Raw genomic sequence first — 23,175 nt, 5'->3', positions numbered from 1 at the left:
TAGGGCTCCTGTTATGGGGGAGACAGGAGCAGGATTGATGTCATGTGTTGGATGTGTGGTGCTAGCCACCAGCTCCTGTTCACCGACACCCATGATGTTCTGCCTCTAGCAGAGGCTAACCCAGGCTCAACTGTGCACAAGTCAGTGCCAGCTTGGACCAGCCCAGCCAGCCTCTGCCTGAGATCCTCCTCCACAAGTAGGGGCCCAGGAGCCTGAATCACCCAACACCTCTCCCCTAGGAAGACCTTCTCAGGAAGAATCTGTGGGTGGGCTTTTCTCCTCACCCTGATTTTAAGTCAATGGGTTCCTTTCCCAGAGCTGGTTTAGTTTAAGACCCTAACCTTAAACATGGTATGATAAAGAATTCTAGGCCTCTCAGAGCCATCTGCAGAAACTTCTTGAGGGCCTAGCCCCTGCTCTCTGTAACTGCCTGCTTATCCATGGTGATGCATGTCTAACTTGTCATCAGGCAGAGTTGCCAGCAGCCACAGCTCAAGGACCACCCTCATCTTTTCACAAGCAACAGGCTCTTCCAGCCACACTCATATGCTGTCAACAGTGTCATTCCTCAAACCAAGAGAAAAGCTTCCTCCTCATCTGTAGTTACAGCTTCAAGGCAGCGATGACGTGTGACATCAACACACTTTTGAAATCTGATGCAACTGATCGTACAGAGAGGATTCCGTGGTGCCCGGTCTGGCCCGCACTGCGTAGTCAGAGAGGCCCAGGAGCCTGGAACACTTCTTCAGCCTCCGCTGCAAATCCGAGTTTTCTCTGGCCTAGATTTCCCAAATTTGTTCAAAATTAACCCACAATATTTCATCAGAGACAGCTATCAGGAATCTCTGTTTCCATTTGTATAACGACTTACCAGACTTAAGCCTTAACCTGAACTAACTCCAGATCCATGTCACATCTCCACAGCCAGGTTTCAGGTTTTATAACATGGAGAAGCATGTCCCAACCAATGGAGGGAATGTTCCAGGATGTTGTTTTGGAATCTCTCATCAAGAGGCGCAGGACCCAGGGATGGGCAGAATGGTGGCCAGTGGGAAGATGGTCAGGGGGTTGGGAGGTAACCTTTGTTGTGTGTGTCTCTTCTAAATGAAGTTGTCATGACCTCTGTATTTTAAGTTGTGAGGCAAAGTTTGGGTTGAGCTTGAAATAGATACAGTGTGTTTCCAAATGATTGGTAAGTGACCATTGCATCCTAATGGACTGAAAACTCACTAGACTTAAAATTCACGAAGGGCGTTTTGTTCATCCCTCTGTATCCTCATCCTCTAGCATTCAGATTCAAAGTAGATCTTCATTTATTTAAGGAAATCGGCATCTAAATCCTGACCTGGGACCTCCCAACTTGTACTCCACAGTTGTCACTAATGCTCAGTTGTATTCTGTCCTCACCTGGACAAGGGCTGGATTTGAACCTCCTTCTAGTAAGAAGGGTCTGAAAATAGATCTGTAACTGCAGAAGCTATTGTCCAAGAAGCTGCAGCCATCCCTGTCTCCTACCCCAAGCCCTGGTTTGTGGGCTCTGCCTATTCATGGAACCGTCTCACTTTCCTGTAGTATACTTCATTCACATGCCACCAGGGCCAGAACTTTGCCCAACACATCAATGGCCTGGGAGCCTGCTGCCCTTTCTTAGTCTTGCCAACCCTACTCAAGGTGACTGGACTCTGTACCCCATGCACCAGCCACTGGCCAACATCCTGCACTGAATACACTGGTCCCCCAGCACCCACCCTTGACACCACCTTTATCTGTGCCCCACCTCCCTGATCAAATCTCCTCAAATATTGACAGAGAAGTATAATAAGGCCTGCAGATTGAAAATCCAAGTTGTCTCTGCTCCTTTGGACATTGAACTTGAGATTACGAAAGACCCTGATTAGGGATTATATGGAGAGCTGGATCCATTTTCTCAACCTCATCCCTTAAGTATCATATTTTTCCAATTTTCCAATGAAAGCCTGTCGTGAAGTATGAAATTCCGCAAAATAGATCGGTTACATTGATAAAATCCTTAATTTCTGGATCATCAAATATTAAAAAAAAACAAAACTGGAATTTATCTAATCCAGTCTTTAGTGAAATCTTGCAAATTTGTGGAAGAAATAATCATATTCAGAACATTTGACTTGTGGACAGCCATGTGCTATGTGTAAGTATTAACAGACTCACATTAGTGGAGACTGAATTGGTGATGTTTTACCATGCTCTGCATTGGGGAGCCTTGGCTTCCCCAGAAACCAGAGCTCATTTTTTAGGAAAGGACCATTTTTGTGACTGCCCGAGATTGAGGACCCATCCCTTCACCACCTGACCATTGGTCCTTCTGCTTCCTTGATTGAAACAAGAAGCAACCATGCTTTTCTTTTTGTTTGTTTGTTTTAATTTTATTGAGGCATAGTTGATTTACAATGTTGTATTAGCTTCAGGTTTGTAGCAAAGTGAATGTGTATATGTGTTAATCCCATCCTCCCAAATTACCCTTCCACAGACAGTTTCCCCTTTGGTAAACCATGCTTTTCTTAATAAGAGCTCTTTTTTGCTTTTTAGGGCTGCACCTGGGAAGCTCCCAGGCTAGGGGTGGAATAGAAGCTGCAGATGCTGGCCTACACTACAGCCACAGCAATGCCAGATCCGAGCTGCGTCTGCGACCTACACCACAGCTCACGGCAACGTTGGATCCTTAACCCACTGAGCGAGGCCAGGGATTGAATCTGCGTCCTCAAGGATACTAGTCAGGTTCATTACCACTGAGCCATGATGGGAACTCCTAATAAGAGCTCTTGAAAGTATGTGTTGTGAAGAGGGCCAGGTGGTCAGGAAATGGAACCAGTCGAAGAGCTCTGCCCTGTGTCAAGTGCCCAGTTGGGACAGACTGGCTTGTGAGGCAGAGAATTCAGTGAAGGACCCAGGTGCTGTGCTCAGACAGCCCTGGCTGCATTTACACACTGGCTCATGACTGTGCCTGACTTCCTTTGTGAGCTGTGCCAGCACCATAGTCTCTGGATGTTTGCTCTGAACTTCATAAGCACGGTTGACTAGCTCTCTTTCCCTTCACAGCTATCGCTAAGCCCAACTTCCTGGAAAGCTCTTATCGAGGAATAGAAAGAGCGGGATTAACTTCTGTGCACACCCTGGGCATAAATGCATGTCACACTCTTGGTTATATAGCCATGATGGGTGGGAAAGGTGCAAGTGTCGCTTCTGCACAGTATGACCTGTCTTGTCTTATTTCTATGGATGGGTACTAAGAACCTGTATTTGTGACTTATTAAGGAAAACAATAGGAGAATATTCAAGACAAAAACTTATGAAGCACTTTTATTAACCTGTGGTGTGTCTAAAATGAAACCACTCCCTGACTACCAGATGGAGGGATGGGGGCCATGATTTCTTCAACACGTTGGTTGAGAGTGGGTTGCTATAAACCCAAAGTCAGAAGCCTTTGATGTTGGGTGGGTCAACTGATACCTTAAAGCAGCAGGTAAAAGGAAAAGACTGAAACCGCAGGCTGAAGTGAGCTCAGACTGTGGCCATCACCAAGCCCAGGGTTGGCTTTCAGTACATACCCTACCATGTAGACTGCTGATTGATTTCTGCAGTTAGTTGATAGGAGCCCAATTTGATCTACATTTGATTTGGTTATACTCAGTGTCACTCTGGTGCTCTGATCCGGCCCTTGGCTGTCACTTCCTTGGGGCAGCAGTGATCAGCCAAAACTTAGACTATCAGAGGGTAAGGGGGACCCTTGGAGGAATTCCTAAGGTGGGGGGAAAAAGACTGGTCAAGTGACCTTGGCTGGTACTCACAAAATATACAGAGATGTTTAGGGAGTAGGACCAATAAGGAAGTCTCTGCACCAGTCCCAGCTTGATTGTTGCTTCCGCCTTCTCTGCCACGGTCAGGAAGAGCAGTCTAGATTAAGGATCTTAGAGCACTGATGTTGAACTTTGTCAGAAATGGGCTTGAGGAGTTCCCGTCGTGGCACAGTGGTTAACGAATCCGACTAGGAACCATGAAGTTGTGGGTTCGGTCCCTGCCCTTTCTCAGTGGGTTGACGATCCAGCATTGCCGTGAGCTGTGGTGTAGGTTGCAGACGCAACTCGGATCCTGCATTGCTGTGGCTCTGGCGTGGGCCGGTGGCTGCAGCTCTGATTAGACCCCTAGCCTGGGAACCTCCATATGCCGCGGGAGTGGCCCAAGAAATGGCAAAAAAAAAGGGACAAAAAAAAAAAAAAAGAAATGGGCTTGAATCTTAGCTCTATCATTCAAGAGTTGTGTGATTTTTTTGTTTTTAGGTTGCGTTCCCCCAAAAGGCAGATGCTGAGACAAGGGTTCAGATGAAAGTGAATGATTAGGAGTTCCCATTGTGGCGCAGTGGAAAGGAATCTGACTAGGAACCATGAGGGTTGAGGGTTGGATCCCCGGCCTCGCTCAGTGGGTTAAGGATCCGGCGTTGCCGTGAGCTGTGGTGTAAGTCGCAGATGCAGCTCGGATCCCACATTGCTGTGGCTCTGGCATAGGTCGGCAGCTACAGCTCTGATTAGACCCCTAGCCTGGGAACCTCCATATGCCACAGGTGCAGCTCTGAGAAGACAGGGAGAAAAAAAAAAAAAAGTGAATGATTAGAAAAATGTTCCAGGAAGTAACTGACAGAGAGTAGAGAAATGAGACAGGGAAAAGTCTGGGGGGAGGGGGGGTAAAAAAAAAAAAGTGCAGTATCAACTGCTAGCCCATGGTGGGGGAGAGATGGTGGCAATGGTATCTGGCTTAGTCCCCCCTGGAAGCAGTGTTCTGGGTTGTCCAGAACAGCCTTTAGTTGATGGTTAAGGACTGACCCCTGGAGGTCATAAATTCCTAGACACACTGTAAGCTCTCTAAGTGCAGATTAAGATGGCTCCTGCAGGGAGTTCCATCATGGAGCAGTGGAAGTAAATCTGACTAGGAACCAAGAGGTTGCAGGTTTGATCTCTAGCCTCGTTCAGTGGGTTAAGGATCCAGCGTTGCTGAGAGCAGTGGTGTAGGTTGCAGATGTGGCTTGGATCTGGCGTGGCTGTGGCGTAGGCCAGCAGCTGTAGCTCCAATTAGACCCCTAATCTGGGAACCTCCACATGCCACAGGTGCAACCCTAAAAAAGCAAAATCAATAAAAAATAAAAATCTTTTTAAATTTTTAAAAAATAAAGGCAAAAAAAAAAATAGAAAAGAGAGGTGGCTCCTGCAGACAACAACAAAGAGGAAACAGGTTCTGGGTGTTGTGCCTGAAAGCACACTGGGAGTCTGTATGCACAAAAATGGTTCCGGGTTCTATATCAGCAAAGTACTGATGGCATGTGCTCCAAAGACTTTGGTGGTTTCTTACACTCTTTGAGCCTCCATTTTCTCATCTGTTAAATGGGAGGGAAATAACTTGTTTAAAGCCATCAAGGAGGTAATGAAGGTAAACCATGTGCTGAGGTGCCCTAAGAAAAGCACATAAGTATTCAACAACTGGTAACTCATTGGCTTGAGTGACTCTAAACCTTGAGGCCCAAATAAACCCACAAACTAAGCAGACATGTAGAATCCGATTTATAACAATACATACCTGAAAGCAGTTTGGTTGCACAAGGAAGTTTTGGAAGCTAATTTTAATAACTCCAAAAAACTGTCTAGAAAGGGATTCTAATGTTTAAGATGCTTTCAAGAATAGAACTAAGACATGACATTGTAAAGTTCTATAAAACGGGATACTTTTATATTTATAGTTTTAGCAATGTATGTTCAGAAGATAAGTTTGATAAAACCTGAATGCTCTAGTTCTTATACTTTTAATAAAATTAAATCTAATCAGTATAGTAAACAGGTCTGTAGTGAGTTGACTGTGATGTTGGGAATTACCATGGTTGAGTCAAGTCAGTTCTCTGAGTATTTGCCGTGTGGCTGACACAGTGCCAAAGGACTGAGGCACAGTTTCCCAGCCTCATCACCAAGTGGACTGGGCATGTGGGAAGAGAGAATTAAAACCAGTTCATAGCAATAATAGCATTTTTGTGGGTCTGGTTTTAAGTACTTTATACTGTAACCTTAGTTAGTTAATCTCCACAGCAGTGGTAAGAGGAAAGTCCTGTTATTACCCTGATTTAGGTGAGGACACCAGTAATAGTTACATAACTAGTTTACATAACTAGTGAAGGCCAAAGTGAGAGTCCAGACCAGGCAGTCTGACCCTGGAGTACACGTTACATTGCCTCACGTGTCCTGGGATTCCCACAGTGGTGAACAAGCTATGGTACTCACCTCTGTGGGAATTTCAGCTGATTGCTGGGAGTTGCGTTTGTTTGACTTGCTCCGCCTAGGTCAAGAATCATATTATGTCCATGAGACAAGCAGTGGTTCCATGAACTCCGTATAAATCCTCCAGATTCAGATTGTTTAAAGTAGTACTTTGACTCTCAGTATTGAACCTCATTATTTCAGATGTAAGTATTATATATAAACATAAACTTATGATGAGGTATGGGCAATTTCCTCAAAGCAAATATTTAGGCATCTCTTTCTGAGGCTAAATCAGTAGCCAAAATTCGTTGGAAGAGGTGCCACTTCTTCTCTTTAAAAAAAAAAAAATCCTTGAAAGTTACCTCCTGGGCCACCAAACAATAAGTAGCCTCTGGTACTGTGCAGTCTGTTATTTGCAAGGCTCTCCTCACCAGGAAGAGAGGAAGGTTCAAAGACTGTTTTATGAAATCAAATCTGGGTTTTCTCTTCTGATCTCTGCTGGTTTCTCCATGACTGCAGAAGCTGTCAAAGTAAAAGAATACTATCTCCCTTCTCCAACATGCCGAGAGAATTCTACCACACACACTCACTGTCACCCCATGTACTTTTGTTACCCCATGTACTGTTTCTAAATCTGTACCTCCTTACCCAAAGTTTTTCCCGTCTTCACTGGATTGACATTCCCTGTTTTGTATATGGAACCTGTGTTGAGTATAACATTGTTTCCTATACCATTTTTCTGAGATTTGTCCGTACAAATCAGTGGAAATGAAACCAAGCTTATGAGAACCAAAGTTCCATTCACTGGAAATTCTTTTGGGCTTTCTCTTAAAGAGTAAAGGGGCATACCGTCAGAGAAGAAAACTATCAAGAAATTATTTAAAAACAAAATTTAGATGTCTTTCTTGCCATTAATGGTCCCACTTAATAGCATGATGGGGAAAAAACATTAACCAGTCACCAACTCTGGGCTCTGAAGCCAATTCCATCAGTAGTCAGCTTTGTGGTTATGGGGACAAGCTGTTAATTTCTATCAACTCAGTTGCTCATGTATTAATAAAACTTCCAGAGAGAAAAAAAAAAAAAACTGTCCCCCTTCACTCCAAAATTTTTTTTGTGTTATTTCTTAGATACAGATGGGGTACACAGGAAGGATTCCCTCATGTCAAGCCCTATCTACAGGCCTTTGTGATAGTTGGACCTTCTCCTGTGCTTCACTCAGTGACGAGAGTGAATACAAGGAAGACAGACTCACCAAATCTACAGATGATGCAAAAACAAGGATAGCTAATGTGCTGAATGACAGACACAAAATTCAGTATATCTTGATGGCCATCAGTAATAGGCCAAAAACTGCAAGATAAAATTTGAGAGGGATAAATGTAAAGTCCTATGTTTAAGTTTTATAAAATCATAAATGAAGTGACCTTCCTGCTTCACAGAAAGTTCTCTGTAAAAGACCAAGTTATTTAACTCCTTGCAAGTATATAATTTAACCTGTTAGGGTATAGCTGTCAAAGTAAACTAGCTCAGGCTGCCTTAACAGAAACAGAAGGTCTAGGACAAGCAAATCGCCAGTCCTCTGGACTCTAAACTGGCCACAATATACCTAGAATAATCTAGTGAGTTCTAGGCATCAAGGTTGAAGAAGGATATTGATAAAGCAGAACAACACAGCCTTAATGATGAGTCATCTTGAAATCACACAAAAGGAACTGGAGATGTCTAGGATGAGGGTGATGAGGGGGTGATGGCAGGGTATTTGTTTTAAAAATGCATCATGTTAACAAAGGCTTTAATCAGTTCTGTTTGGAAAGCGTGGAGAAATAATATACCAAAAATGTAGGCTTTGGGAACCAAACATTCATGTGTGAGTTTCAGCTCTATCAGTTTCAACTCTGTGACTGAGCTTATTAATTTCTCAACACAGTGTCCATTTCTCATCTTGAAATAGAGGTAATAATATCTTGCTCAGAAAGCCATCCATGAAAGTTAACTGAGCTGGCATCTTAAGTACCTGGCATAGTTGCTGGTAGGTTAGGTGTGTAGTAAAGGCTAATCTCCTCTTTGTTTACCTTTTCCTCAAGAGAGGAAGAACAAGGACAATTAAGTTGCTGTTCAAGAAAGTACGCTATGCCAACTGCAATTATCCCAAAGGAGAATGAGTTGCTGGGTCAGACAAGACTAATACAGATCTGGGAGATCAGAGCTGGCCTGCCAAGGCATTCTGGTGCCCCACTCTTGTCCAAACATAGCTTCCTATAACTTCGGTTTTACACAGTAAGCTTCAAGGTGTGATTTTGTGTGGGTAAATAATTCAGGAAAATTTTAAAAGGCAGAAAAGTCAATGGATAAGATGATCCCTATGATGCTTTGTTTTCTGTGTTCTCTACATGTCTGTGTTGTTGGGATTGATATTCACTAGAGCGTGCACAATACTGCTGGAAAATTGAGTTATAAAACATCCAAGTGTGCTGCATCACTACACCTATGAAGTCAAGGAGTCATATTTGTAAATTATACAAAGATATTTAGTTGTGACAAACAAAAGGAACTTCTAGCTCCCACTTTCTGGTTCTCCATATCATTGCAGCACCATCAGTGCCTGCTTGCTGCTTTCCAACCGCCGAGTCATGGATGATTTTCTCAAAGGCAAAAGGTAAAATTGCTAGTATTTCCACGCTGGGTTTTTCTTTTCAAATGCTGATACTCAAATCCCGTCCAGCCCTCTTTAGCTGTCCTCCTAGGAGCTTTAATCATAAGACACAGTTGAACTTGTAACTATTCTAAGAGAGCTCAGGCAAAGGATTATGCCTGAAAGTACCGGGTCCTTCCAAGCTACACCCAAGTGCCTTCTCTAAAAGAACTCAGTGGCAAACCAAACTTTCAACCTGGGTCAGCAATTGGGAATCAAACCATGAGCTTACTATTCCCATTCTTTTTGATTAGTTTGTTTGTATGTTGTTTTAGGAAGATGATTGAATGCAAAAAGTAGTTTAATAGGATACACTGAGTAATTTCTTATAGGATGTATACCCAGAAAAATATGTTGGACAGGAGTTCACAGAACATAGTGTTAAAATAGCTTTCAGTGGTCAAGGGCTTATAGGAGGGTTTCTCAGCCTTGGCACTATTGCCTTTTCAGGCCAGATGGTTTTTGTGTGGAAGATGTCCTGTGCAGTGTAACATGGTTAGCAGCATCCATGACCTCTGTCTACTATGTGTCACCCTCCACCCTCAGTTGTAAGAACTAGAACTTCTCCAGATATTGCTAAGTATTCCCTGGCGTCAGTGGCCTCAGTTGAGAACTGCTGCCCTAGATCTGGAGACTGCATGTTGAACTGACAATGCCCAGGATTATTGCAGGGGTCAAATTAGATAACACATGTTTATATACTTTTAAAAATAAACACACACACACATATGTATACATACATACATATATATTTATTCACCTATGTAGTTACAATGCAGCCCTTATCGTCTCACTGGTTACTTTGTTCATTCATTCATCCAAGAATTGTTTGAGCTAGGTGCTAGAGACCTTTACATAAATAAATCTTGAGAGGCTGAAAGATTTGCCAAGGAAACAAAGAACTTAAAAAGAGCAAGTATGTAAGAAATCCCATAATGAATGTGTAACATGCACATAATATTGAGCTTCAAGGACGGAGGGGCCGCCTTTGATCCAAATCACAGAAAACCCATTGGACTACATGGCTGAAGTTCTGTAGTAACAACTCCCCTTTGGCTGTGAATTCTCCATACAGTGGACATTGTAATGTTAATTATACTCCATACAATGACATATATCCATAAAGTTTTGCTGGGAGTATTTCAGTTGCATGCTGATAGTATTTAGCACTGATTAAGGTATTATCATTTTTTAGGGCTACACTTAAAGGAGTATGAAATTTAAATGAGCAACTTAAGAATTGAATTTGTCATGGACACCTGCTATTTTCTCCTGTCTTTTTTCATGCCTGCTCCAATGACAGCAAACCATCAAACAGAAAAATAGAAAAACACTCCAATCTAGATTTCCTTAAGTGGAGCCACAAATAAGATACTAGAGAATAATACAGGAAGCTCAGTCCATATCCATCAAATGGACCCTGATCAATTAGAGATCTGTTGATTCAAAAAGAACCATTCTTAGAATCATGAATACCTGTTTTAAGCTCTAAATATGACAGATTTATTTTTATTTATTTATCTTTTGGTCTTTTTATCTTTTCTAGGGCTGCACCCCCGCAGCATATGGAGGTTCCTGGGCTAGGGGTCTAATTGGGAGCTATAGCCGCCAGCCTACGCCAGAGCCACAGAAACACCAGATCTGAGCTGCGTTTTTGCGACCTACACCACAGCTCACGGCAACTCTGGATCCTTAACCCACTGATTGAGGCCAGGGATCCTGCAACCTCATGGTTTTTTGTCAGATTCATTAACCAATGAGCCACGACGGGAACTCCCTGACGTTTTTATTTAGATAGAAATAATTCTGCCTGAGTTAGTACCTGGAAGTACCAAGGAGATTGGGTTGACCATTTCAAAAGTACCAGAATTTCCAAACTTTATTCAGACTTTACTCCAGAGTGCTCTACCTTCATCAACAATGAAACACCATATAAAAGCTGGGGTGCCCAATGGAGCCACATTTATATTACAGCATTGCCTTTAAACCTCCCCTGAGATTTTACTTATTCCATGTTGCAGAGTTGCTCATAGGTTGACCAGAGCAAGAGTTGTTAGCTTTAGCATCAGTTGCACTGATAGTTTGTGGTCACATTTGTTTTGGAAGATCACCCTTAAAGCATGTCACTCATGCTTATTTACGAGGAATGCCACAATTTAAACATCAGTTAACAGATCCGCATGAATGCATAGTCACATTTGAGTGCTTCCAACAAATGCTTTCTGTCACTTGTCCCTCAACAGCTTTGAGAATTAAAGCCTGGTGGGGCAATCTGGGAGATATCCATAAGCATTTATCAAAAGAAGCGTGGTGGATGTGATAACTGCAAAGCCAGCTGTTGAATTTAATATAATTGGTGGGAGATTACATTTCCTCAGTCTTAAGAGCTGTCTTTCACCACCAGAGAAATCAATATCCACATTTAAGTTTATATCAATACAGAACATTCCACATGCTGAAATGTCTGTCACTTGCCTTTAGGATAACCATGGTGGGCTGTATTTTTAAGCATTGTGTGTGAAACAAACAGCTGACAGGTGGATCTTGTGGTACATTCAGAATCCTTATGAAAACTATCCCAACATTATTTTTTTAATCTCAATCTGATTATCTTTATGAGAAACACACATACCATGTATAGTGTGAACATGGATTGATAGCCCTTAATTTGACAGCTTATTATGAAAACCAAGTCTGTATGATGATTTTTAAATCAAGAATCTATTGGGTATATTCATATCTTATCCCTGGGTTGTACTGGTTGCCTTTAGCTTCCCTCTCACTTGGGGAAAAAAAAAAAAAAAACTATACATAAAGTGACCAAGAATTGATTGAACAAATATTTTTTATTATAAATTATACTTCAATTTAAAGTCTTTTAAAAATTAAAAAAATAAAAAGTGGTATAAAGAAAACAAACAAAAATGCTTTTGAATACCTCCTTATGCTCCAGGCACTATTCTAGGTGCTTGGAACACTTCAGTGAATAAGATTAAAAAAATATCCTGCTGCCTTGCAAATCTCCTTAGCAGGAATTAGAGTGAGAGTGAGTGTGTTGAAGAGGGTGTGTGAGTAGGTGAGGCAGATGATAGGCTGTAAAAATAATTATCGAGTATGTTAGAAGGTGGAAAGGGCTATGGAAAACCACTCCATCTGTTCCTCATTGGAGTGTACCCAAAAGTTGATCTTGAACTATTTTTATATGAATCTCCTGTGTTTTAAATGTTAGGAACCAACTCAAAATAATTTGACACTAAATATGTCCTCATGGTCTGTCTGGAAGCTGCAACATGCACTCTCTCTGTTTATTGATGAGGAAGCCCAGGCTTAGAGAGGTGAAAGGTCTTTCTTACCCAAGGTTCCAGCAGTTACTGGCAGGAGCAGGGCCAAGATGCAGACTCCTGCTCTGGCTTGCATTCCTCCACAGGTTAGCCTTTGGCTGTAGGCAACCTGTTTGGTAGAATCTATTTAAAAATCTGTTTTGAAACATTGCAAAATATTAAATAAGATGCATGCTGAAGGGCATCCTCAGGATAGAGTGGTCACAGCAGAATGGAGATTTTGAGATGTATGAATGAGGTTGAGACAAGCCCTTTATATGAAAGCATTCTGTTCTTAGCCAGCCATAGAATCATGACCCTTGATTTTTGCACCTTTATTCATTTTTCTCACTCAAACTACCACAGATCATCTCCTCCCGCTTCCTAGAGCACCAGAAGATGGCTAGAGATGGGCCCATAGCTTTGCCGTCATGGCCTTCTCTTATACCTTTCTCCTTCCTGTTCTGCATAGACTTTGGACTGAGCCATCGTCCTCAAAGTTCCACTAAATCATTTGGGGGTTTTTTGTTTATTTTTTGTCTTTTTAGGGCTGCACCCACAGCATATGGAAGTTCCCAGATAGGGATCTAACTGTAGCTACAGCTGCTAACCTACACCACAGCCATAGCAACACCAGATCCAAGCCACATCTGTAACCTACACCACAACTCATGGCAATGCTGGATCCTTAACCCACCGAGCAGGGCTAGGGATCAAACCTGCATCCTCATGATACTAGTTGGGTTCATTTCCACTGAGCCATCACAGGAACTCCTTCCACGAAATCATTTGATGAAAAGATTGTTTATACTGCTAGATTAAAAACAGAATTGAAAAGGCACTGTATGATGCAGCCATGGACTGGAATAAGCTGAAATCAGCAATCACAGCTCCTAGACCCACCACTGTAAGGCAGCCTTTCTGGAACTTGGTTTCTGTAACTGTCTGTGGGGTTTCAGAATCTCCCTACATACAGATTTGCTGTGAGGATTAAAAGGTTAGGGAAGGTTGTGTCTGTAATAGCACTCGAAACATGTAACCGTAATCCACCCTCTAGCATTTTTCAGTTACTTCTGCCCCTTCTGTCTCTGAAGACAAGTTACTGGAGAGATAGACGAGTTTACCATTATTCTGAAGGTTGCTTTAGGCATATTTTCTATTAGCGAAATTAATCTTCAGAGAGTTGGAAGGGACCTCAGACATGCTTTTGAGACCAACATTGGCTCTTACTCAGAATAAGCTGGGAATTTTTTGAAAATACAGATTCATAAGCTGCATACCTTGAGATTCTGATGCAGAAGCCCTAGAGCAGTGCCTTGGAGTTGGTCTGTTTGCATGTTATATGTCTGTGTATATGTGTTATAGGAAAATTCCAAACATGAATCTGAAGATTAGCTGGTTTGGAAAACCTCGTTCCAGCTTCCTACAGTGCTGAGCTCTTTCTCCTTCCATCCCTGGCGTCACTTAGAAATGGAAAACCACTAATCACTCAGGCTCTCATCTTTTCCACTCAGTTGACTTGCCCCCTTGCACCCCCATTTCTTGGCACCCCACCTTGACAGCTGCTACTGCCAAGCATTGACGTTGATCCCTTTGGACTTCCTCTCCCTTCCCCCTGCTGCCCTCTAGTGGAAGTGCTGACAAGCAGCAAGATGTTGAAATGGGAGCCACCAGCGGTTGGCCAGTCTGAGCTGGTGAGTCCCAGGGAGATAGCAACGACCACAGCTATGGGAGGAATCATTAGACAGCCTCAAGCTGAGACAGTTTACACACAGCTTACACTTAGAGCAGAGCTTTATAAAGACCCCGGCATCTATCTATGGGTCTTTTCTCCAGGTTTTAGAAATCAACCTGGAGAAGATTATCCTTAGGATAGTTTTGCTTCCTTGTCCCCCCCTTTCTTCTGTCATTTGCCCAAATTCTACCTCTTGTCAAAGATAATGGTTCCTCCCTACCTCTGCTAACCTTTGGATTTTTAAAATGTTGCCAACAATGAAAGTGTGTTTATAAAATTAATACATTTTAGAAATTTCCAATCACCAGATTAAAGGGACAGATGTGAACACAGCACTAACAGTGTAAATTATAAAGGACACTTAAACACGTATGCTCACCTTGCATCCTTCCAAGACCCTGTGAGGTGCCTGTGGTGGTCCTCTTTTGCACAGGAGGCATTGAGGTTAAGAGAGTTTGAGAAGATTGTGGTATGTCACCCAACAAGGGGCAGAGCTAGAACTAGAACTCAGGTCTGGCTGATGGAGAAGCCCCCATGTGTTCCTCTAACATGCTATGCTGCCTCCCAGCGATGGTGTATTCACTCCTTAGTAAGGCGTAAATAAAAACTTCCATAGTAAATAGTGTTCAGTTTTATGGTACTATAGACGTAGTAACATCATTCAACATTTCCTTTAATGACTGTTTAATAATCAGTATATCTCTGCACCATCCTCAGCTCCTCATTTTAATACTCTTGTACGCAGAATTGTTTAGCAAAGGACCTTGGCAGGTGGGTGAGTTTGTGTAGGAGGTGAGGACAGCAAAAGCCACAAAACTGTTGGAAATTTGAGACTGGGTATCACAGCGTAAATACCATATACCCCTGCAAGCTTTGGGGACACTAGTTACTGGTATTAACCAGCAGAGTAAAACTTAGAGGCCAAGCCCTATGTAAACTGTGTGTGTGTGTCCCCGTTCGTCTGTCTGTCCATCTCCATCCATCTCCCACAGGATCCTGCATGACTGCTATACCACCTGAATGAATGTACCCTTTTTGTGGTGGTAGCAGTTTTTCACTCTTCTTTTATCCTTGATTGTTAGTGTCTTGGTTAGTGATCTTTTTATTAATTTTTTTCTTAGGCAACATAAACAATAGAAGATTTCACTTGAGTTTTCTTACTGTTGTATATCATTATTACTGGAATACTTCATACAACCTATTTAACTTCTTAATTGGAATGTGTACACATACACAGACCTGAACTGCCCTTTTCCCTGTAATGTTAGAAAATACAGCTCTGTGTACATTAGGGAATTTGCTTTGAGTCATAGACCCACCCTTTACTCTGTGTGTGAACAGTGAGGTATAGAAAGAACAATTTTTAGGATCTGGATTCTGGTTTCCTACCTTCCTGTCATTTTAAATCTTTTTTCCCTTGGTCAGGTAAATAAAATTCAATGAGCCTCATAAAACTAGGGTTGTATCACATATAATTAATTGAGTGGGTTCATCTGAGGATTCCTCATGGTCTTCCATGAGGAAGGTCTTCTGTGAGCTGTACCTTCATCTGTGCCCCTGGTTGAAGCCCCTGAATAGTTGAAAGGAAATTGTGTTAATTAAAATTAGTCATCAGTTGGATCTGTCTTTCCACCAACCTGCATGAATGATGCCTTGCCTTCCTTTCTGACAGGTACTCAACTAGAGGATTCCTTCGAGCTCCAGTTTTTCTAATTCACATCTAGCCTATAAACACTAAACTGGCATAGTTAAAGGGATCCTAGACTAAGCCTTTTATCAAACAAATATATCCCTGTAATGACATCTTATTTGTCATTAAATGTAGTTTTGTTGTGAGTTCAGGTTTTCTGCTGGAGGGTACATCTGGCTAGACAGCTGGAGGCTGAACTGCAGGCCTTGTGTTGCTGTCTGAACCCCACCCCTGGAATGTTCCAGGCAGCTTTCTGTGCTTCCTTCCTTAGCTGAGCACTGATGAGCTTGCAGGGTGTGAGAAGGAAAGTCACACATCCTCCTGGGCCCTTTTGCTACACTCTTCTTTAGCTTGTTACTGTTCTCACGGCTAGCTTATTTAAAATCAAAATTTAAGAAAACTTATCCTCCAAATTTTTACCCTTCCAGAGTTCCATAATTCCAAAAAAATTTTGTTGAATAAATACTAAATAATAAAACATTTATTTAGTAATATATGTAATCCCTGTAACAAACTAGAAGCTGGGGTGGTAGGGGGAGGGTATTGTAAGGCTGAAAGGGAGGGAGTGAATGCTGTCTGTCTAGCCATTGTGTTACAGGGGCTGGAAACCCGGAGCCCACTGAGCAGAGAGCTCTCCCGAGAACAGACTGGATGGGAATCCTCTCTACACCACTTAGAAGTTGTGTGACCTCAGGGAAGTTACTTCACCTTTCTGTGCCTCGGTTTCCTTGTACAAGAGAGGAAAGTAATAGTGCCTGGCATGCAGGGTTAGTGTGAGGATTAAATAAGTTAATACATGCAAAGAACTTAAAACCTACATGGCCCATAAATGCTCAGTAGGTATAAGCTGTTCTGAAACTAAAGAAAGAGAACCCAGAAGTCGTGTGGTTTGGCGGAATATTGACCACGTTCTCTTCCCTTCCTCTTCCTCTGCCCTCTCTGAACCACTTTGCTCACTTGTTTGTGTGCTTTTCGGGGCCACACCCACAGCATATGGAGGTTCCCAAGCTAGGGGCCGAATCTGAGCTGTAGTTGCCGGCCTGCACCACAGCCACAGCAACGCAGGATCCAAGCCACATCTACGACCTGCACCACAGCTCACGGCAACGCCAGATCTTTAACCCACTGAGCAAGGCCGGTGATCGAACCTGCATCCTCATGGTTACTGGCTGTATTTGTTTCTGCTGCACCACAAGGGGAATTCCCCATTTTACTTACTTGTGAATCCATCCTGTCTCCTGTTTCTCTTCTAGCTTAAGAATTTCCAGCAAAAATGTGTAGAATAAATACATGCTTTGGAGGGCACAAACCAGGTGTACCTTTCAGCTAAAGTGACTGCATCATATAGTCATTTTATGACAATGGAAAGCTCATTTCTTAAAAAATGGGTTTAACCTTTTGATTGGCCTGATGATAAGATAGGACAGTTAGATCTAAAGGATGAGCATGGAGGGCATGGCATTATGCTTTTAGGAGAGAAGTTTTCGCTGCAGAGCCCACTTGTCTTGGTTTTAGTTGCTGTATTTTGTATGGGTGATACTCAAGAAAGCATAATGGAAATCAAAACCAAAGAGCAGAGTTATTCCTCAGGCCTCCAGTGCCTGTGTGTCTTTCCAGAATTCCTCATCCTCACCAAGGCCCCACTGACCTCAAAGGGCCCTTCTTGCCAGGCTTGAAGTACATCTGAGCCAGGGGGCTGGGATTCCAGCCAAAGCTGAATGAAGGTGCAAAATATATGACTAAAAAAAGCCCAAACACGCGGCATTGGGTATCATGGATAAGTTTGTTGGAGAAATGGTTTATAAATAACATGGAAAGGGGAGAAGGAAGAGGTCAAGATACAGAGTTGTGGTCTGAGACTTGAGGGGCAGCATTTCTAATACTGAACCCCAAAGTGATAACATACTAAAATCAAATGTGCTCCCCAGATAAAATCAACTCCACATGGGCTTCTTTTTGTTTATCAAGATGTTTTATGCATTTGGCAGTAAGCATTGTAAAGGCTTGCTTTTATTTGGAGTACATCGAAAGACATTGAGTGTGATTTCAAAACAAATGAATGAAAACAAAACAAAAGCAGGAAACAAACCCCATGAAGGCACTGTGTTTTTCTGAGGATGATCTAAGGTTTGGATGCTGAAGAATCTGGAATATCCAGGAATCTTATTAAAATGGTGTCCTCCTCCAAACGTAGCACCATCTGTCACAGGATGGATGGACTAAAGACAGAAGAAGGGAGGGGAAAAGGAGATCAGACACCCAGACACATTTTTTTCTTTCCTTCTTTCTGTGTTTCGGTTTGTTTGTTTTTCCCTTGTTGAAGGCAGAGGGATCAGAATGCTGGCCCAGAACTCCCAAGACGGGAGGGTCAGGGAAAGCCACTCAGAGGCTGGAAGCTGTGATCTTAGCACCAGGCTTGACCCCTCCTCCCTGGGAGCCTTGTGCAAACACAACTGCCTGGTCTTCCTGTTTAATGGCAAAGGTTTTGCTCCCTTCTCTTTTAGTTTGGGAATGTGAACTTTGGGGGATATCTTTTGTTGTTGCTTTGAGGCTTTTTTTGTTTGGTTGGGTTTTTTTGTTTGTTTGTTTTTAGGAAACAGAGACTCTTTCATTCTTCTCACAAACGCTTTCCCTGGCACAGGAAGACCACAGCTAACTAAAGAACAAGATGAAACACTTCTAGAGTTCCCATTGTGGCACAATGGAAATGAATCCAACTAGTATCCATGAGGATGCGGGTTCGATCCCTGGGCTCACTCAGTGGGTCAGGGATCCAGCATCGCCATGAGCTGTGGTGTAGGTTGCAGACACAGCTTGAATCTGGCATTGCTGTGGCTGTGGTGTTGGACAGAGGCTACAGCTCCAATTTGACCCCTAGCCTGGAACTTCCATATGCTGTGGGTGCAGCCCTAAAAAAAAAAAAAAGTTGAGACACTTAAACAAATGGGGCCATGTGCCTTCCCCGGGGCTGTTCCTAGTCCAGCATCACCTCTTCTTCCCACTCTACCCTACCTCCACCTTCACCATATCTTGTGGTTATGAGTCTACCCCTTCCTTTGAATTATAATCTCCTAGAAGTGTAACCCATTGGCTCAGGGCCAATCTTCTGAGACATGAATAATGGACTTTGTCTGGATATCTGTCTTTGCCAGAGAGGACTGAGTCAGACAGAGAGACTGAGATTTTCAGTGTTCAAGTGTGTGTTGTTTAAAATTGTCATAATTTGCTGTCTGCTTTGAATCTCATTTTCAAAATCAAAGTGATGCCCTGAGTCGGATCCTACTGATGCAGCTTTTTCAGGGAATCAGGGAAGCTTCCATGAGGGCACAGGCTTTGTCAGCTGGAGGTCAGGCAGTGACACAGGGTGATAAGGAGTGGCCTCTACTTTTGCAGGAGAATTTCAGATTGAAACTCAGGACTTAACATTTTGTCCAAATTAATTTTGGAGAATTTTACTTCATAGGCCATTAGTTGAATCTAATGAGATCTGTTAAATTGGAAACCCTGGTCTTCTTTTTTCCTCCATAACAGAATTACCAGTTTTCTTTCATCCATGGACTTTACAAATTCATATGCATGTTCCCCTTTTGGGGTCTTCTACCAAAGTCCTTATAACAAAAGCAAATTTAAAACCTTGCAACCAGCCCATGAAGGTCATGTTCCTCAGGATTCTGTAGTTCACTTCTTGGATCACTTGTTTAACCATCAATGAACTCACTTTATAATTGTCCAGGCCACACTAATAGATTCTCCTCATAACATATAATAAGAGCCTATGTCCTTTCCCTCATTGAACTTGAGAAACGTTTGATGAACAGCACTCTTCTAAATAACAGAAAATCCTTTTATGAGAGGAAATGAAGTACATTTCCCATAGTGATTTGTTCTTGGTGAATCCACACTGGTTCCAAATGACCCATGATTTCCTTTCTAGATGCTCAGAAACTAACAATTTGTTCTAGGATGTTGCTGGGGATTGAAGTTAAAGGCACAGATGCAAGAATCTACCCTTTCATTCAAACACTGGGACATCTTCTATTTCTGCCCTCTGAAAAATCCTCAGAAATAACCAATAGTTTATTGGTCCATTTATGTTTTTAGGATCTGGAATAAAAACTCATCTGATCTTGAACATTTTAAACACATCATTAGCTTTAGGATTATGTTTATTGTTCCATTGGCTTTAGACTTCAGGTTTATTAACTACATTTACTCTATACTGTCCAGTCTTCATGTTATTACCTTTGAAAAGAAGAAAATTCTGTAGGAGTTTCCTTTTGCTTTCCCTTTGTTCCCTGAGTTGAATCATCTGTTCAGGTTGTTTTCATAGTACTTTAGAGTTTTGTGAGAAGAGACGCAATGTATCTCAATTTAGAGCTTTACCTTTTAAGTGCAAAGGTTCTGAACTATAGACTATTGCATAGGCTTTTTAAAAAAATAGTCTGGAGTCTCCCTTTATCACAGTTGTTTATTTTCTTCTTATTAACTTGGCCTCTGTCTTTCAGTGCACCTTGAATATTTAAAGGTCATCTGTGGGAGTTCCCATTGTGGTGCAGTGGAAATGAATCTGACTAGGAACCATGAGGTTGTGAGTTTGATCCCTGGCCACGCTCAGTGGGTTAAGGATCCAGCATTGCCATGAGTTGTGGTGTAGGTCTCAGACGCGGCTCGGATCTGGTGTGGCTGTGGTGTAGGCTGGCAGCTGTATCTCCGATTAGGCCCCTAGCCTGGGAACCTCCATATGCCACAGGTATGGCCCTAAAAAGCAAAAAGACAAAATAAATAAATAAATAAATAAAGGTCGTCTGTGCTACATGTGAGATGATTGAGAGGCTACCCATGTGTGAGGTATAATTTAACATGGTGAGGATTCCTTTTTAGTTATTATTTTTGGAATAAGCAACAAGTCTCAAAATTACAATCTAAATGTAGAAAATTATCAGATTTTGTACCAGTTCTTGGTAAGATGCAGTGAAACTCAAGACTATTAAGTTCAGGTGGAAGAGGGGTGCTGGCGAGAAATTCAGAGCCATAGAGGGTCAGCTGGGGGTGAAAACACATAAATGGCTCTGGGCCCCTGTGGGTCAGTGGGATGTCACTGGGAAGTTGGGATAGGGAAGGGCAATGGTTATTTCATTCATTCTTTCATCATTATTAATTGAGAGCATGCTGCATGCCTGGCATCATCCTAGTTTCCCTGAAAATGATGAGGGAGACACATGAGAAGGTGAGATTAAATGAGAAATGGTTGTTCACTGCCCTCAATTACAGCTGGCCAGCCGGTCTATACTTCTCTGTTCTGAACACATAACCAAGCATTTAGTCAAAGTAATAAGCTGTAGACAACTACTACTCTAACACATAATACTTCAAAAATCATAAAAAGATTCCAGAAGAGTCTATCTGCACCCATTAAAAGAGGCTTAAGATTAATATCAGAAAGGATGGAGAAGTATTTCTGTGAGCAAATTTTTTCAGATGAGTGTTTTTTCTCCTCTGCTACCAAACACGGTGCTTTTTTGTTTTCTTCCTTCCTTTGCATGTTGATTTTTAGTGTGGGGAGGACTGCTACATTGGCAGCATGTGATCAAGAGATGTGATCAAGGAAATGGAAACACAGATTCGGTACTCCAGAGCACTGTCCCCCTGAAAGCAACCACAGAGCGTCAGGCTTTGCCACGTATTCAGATTTCAAACTAGCTACAGAATGACAGCAAGTTTTCTGTTAGAACCAGTTGTCCTGAGGTTTTTTCCTACTTAAACTCTTCTGTGGGGAAAGGGGACTATAAACCCACATTAGAAATAGATCATTTTGCTATTAAGAAGCAGTGTTACTCCTAAGTGTGAGCACACGCATTGAAATGCTGAAGATTTTGCAGGATCAAAAACCCAGTATGTACGCCAAGAGCTAGTGAGACTGTTTTTGGGAAGTATGGGGAATGAAGTGACTACTTACCTTTCCCAATTGGATTTCTTTATACAGCAGTGTGTGTGTTGCAGGGACTATGGTTGATTTCCCTGCATAAGCCTAGCAAATGGTTTTTCAGTTCAGCACAGTAAAATCTGCACAGAAAAGAACTCCCTGTTGGCCACCCACCTTACAGTCTGTAAAAGGGAACTCTGTGTGGAGGCATTCCACATTAGGCAAATGTACAGTTCTGCAATCAAAATGAAAAACACTTGAGCTGAATCATCTATTTTTGCTGTAGCTTCCAGTCCCAATTTAAAAGCATGCAGGGAGCCCTACAAGTTGAAGCAGTTTTGGCAGGCAAGGAAACAGCTGTAACATTGTCAGAGGGTGTCTGCGGGAGCTGTTCAGGCTGTTGACAGCACTTAGGATGCCCAGAAATGGGGCAGACCTTCTGCGTTTGGTCAAAGGTGTGACAGCAACTCCAGTCAGGAAGTGAACTTTTGACCCCATTGGAGGTAGATGGCTCTCATGGATTGTGTTCTATCATTTCCTAGACTGGTTTTCTCCTTTAGAACCAGTGGCTAGAATCTTTGGCTTTTGAATTGTTCCACTTTGATCACAAGGTAGATGTTCTTAGAGCTGCAGCCGAAGGGGCTATTGGGGCTTGAGAACTGGTATTTCCTGCTATCCCCCAGTGTCCTCCATCTCCCTTAGGGCTAGGGAAATCATGTCAAGACTATTGCACTAAATCTCAGATTTAGTGCATCTAGGGAGAACTGCTCAGTTGGCCAGGTTGTTTTCTGCATCTGAATCCCCCATCATTCTTTGAGACTCCCTCTCTCATATCTTACACAGCCCATGCCCACCTGACTTAGTGCCCTCCCACTGTCCCTGCCATCTGGGTGTCCCTCTGCCATCCCTAACAGCCCTGCCTTCCCAAAAGAATGCCAGACTTTGGCCTTTTCTCTTCTACCTCAAAACTTATTTGCATGTGTCCCATCTGTTGATTTGATAACTCTAATTTGAGGAAGTCTGTCGTGGCTCATTGGAAACGAATGTGACTAGGAACCATGAGGTTGCAGGTTCAATCCCTGGCCTTGCTCCATGCGTTAAGGATCCACCGTTGCCCTGAGCTGTGGTGTAGGCCGGCAACTGTAGCTCCAATTGGACCCCTAGCCTGGAAACCTCCATATGCCTTGAGTGTGGCCCTAAAAAGCAAAAAAAAAAAAAAAAAGGTAACTCTAATTTGAAAAGATACAGGCACCCCAGTGTTCATAGCAGCACTATTTACAGTAGCCAAGACAAGAACTTCATGTGCCCCAAACTGATGGCCCGTGGAAAATCAGATAAAATAATTTATGCCAAGGTGTTTGACCAGCTGAGTATTCTGAATGTGACAACTCCCTAGGGGAACGTGCATCTTAAGAGGGGGCCATGATTCATCCAGATGAATAAATCTCTAATGGTACAGTTGCTGTTCTCCTGCATCAGCTGATGTGGACATTTTGGTGACCCAAGGGGTTCTTCCCTCAGGTCATGCTGAGAGAGTGAA

General features: G+C 42.5%; 1 protein-coding gene across 7 annotated transcripts in view; it reads left to right on the top strand.

The window, feature by feature from the left end:
• Positions 1-23,175, top strand: part of GHR (growth hormone receptor) — a 291,988-nt gene that overhangs the window by 132,841 nt on the left and 135,972 nt on the right. For 3 of the 7 annotated variants that reach the window (XM_047766341.1, XM_047766349.1, XM_047766358.1), the window contains one exon: positions 8,866-8,931. The exons of the other annotated variants lie outside the window; for them this stretch is intronic. In XM_047766341.1, the coding sequence (XP_047622297.1) occupies positions 8,866-8,931 (66 nt within the window). The remainder of the gene's footprint in view (positions 1-8,865; positions 8,932-23,175) is intronic. 7 annotated transcript variants of the gene reach the window in all.

The sequence above is a fragment of the Phacochoerus africanus genome, chromosome 1, assembly GCF_016906955.1.
Source record: "Phacochoerus africanus isolate WHEZ1 chromosome 1, ROS_Pafr_v1, whole genome shotgun sequence".
NCBI classification, from domain to species: domain Eukaryota; kingdom Metazoa; phylum Chordata; class Mammalia; order Artiodactyla; family Suidae; genus Phacochoerus; species Phacochoerus africanus.
The sequence above is the reverse complement of the archived record's forward strand: the minus strand, read 5'-3'. Positions and strand labels throughout refer to the sequence as shown.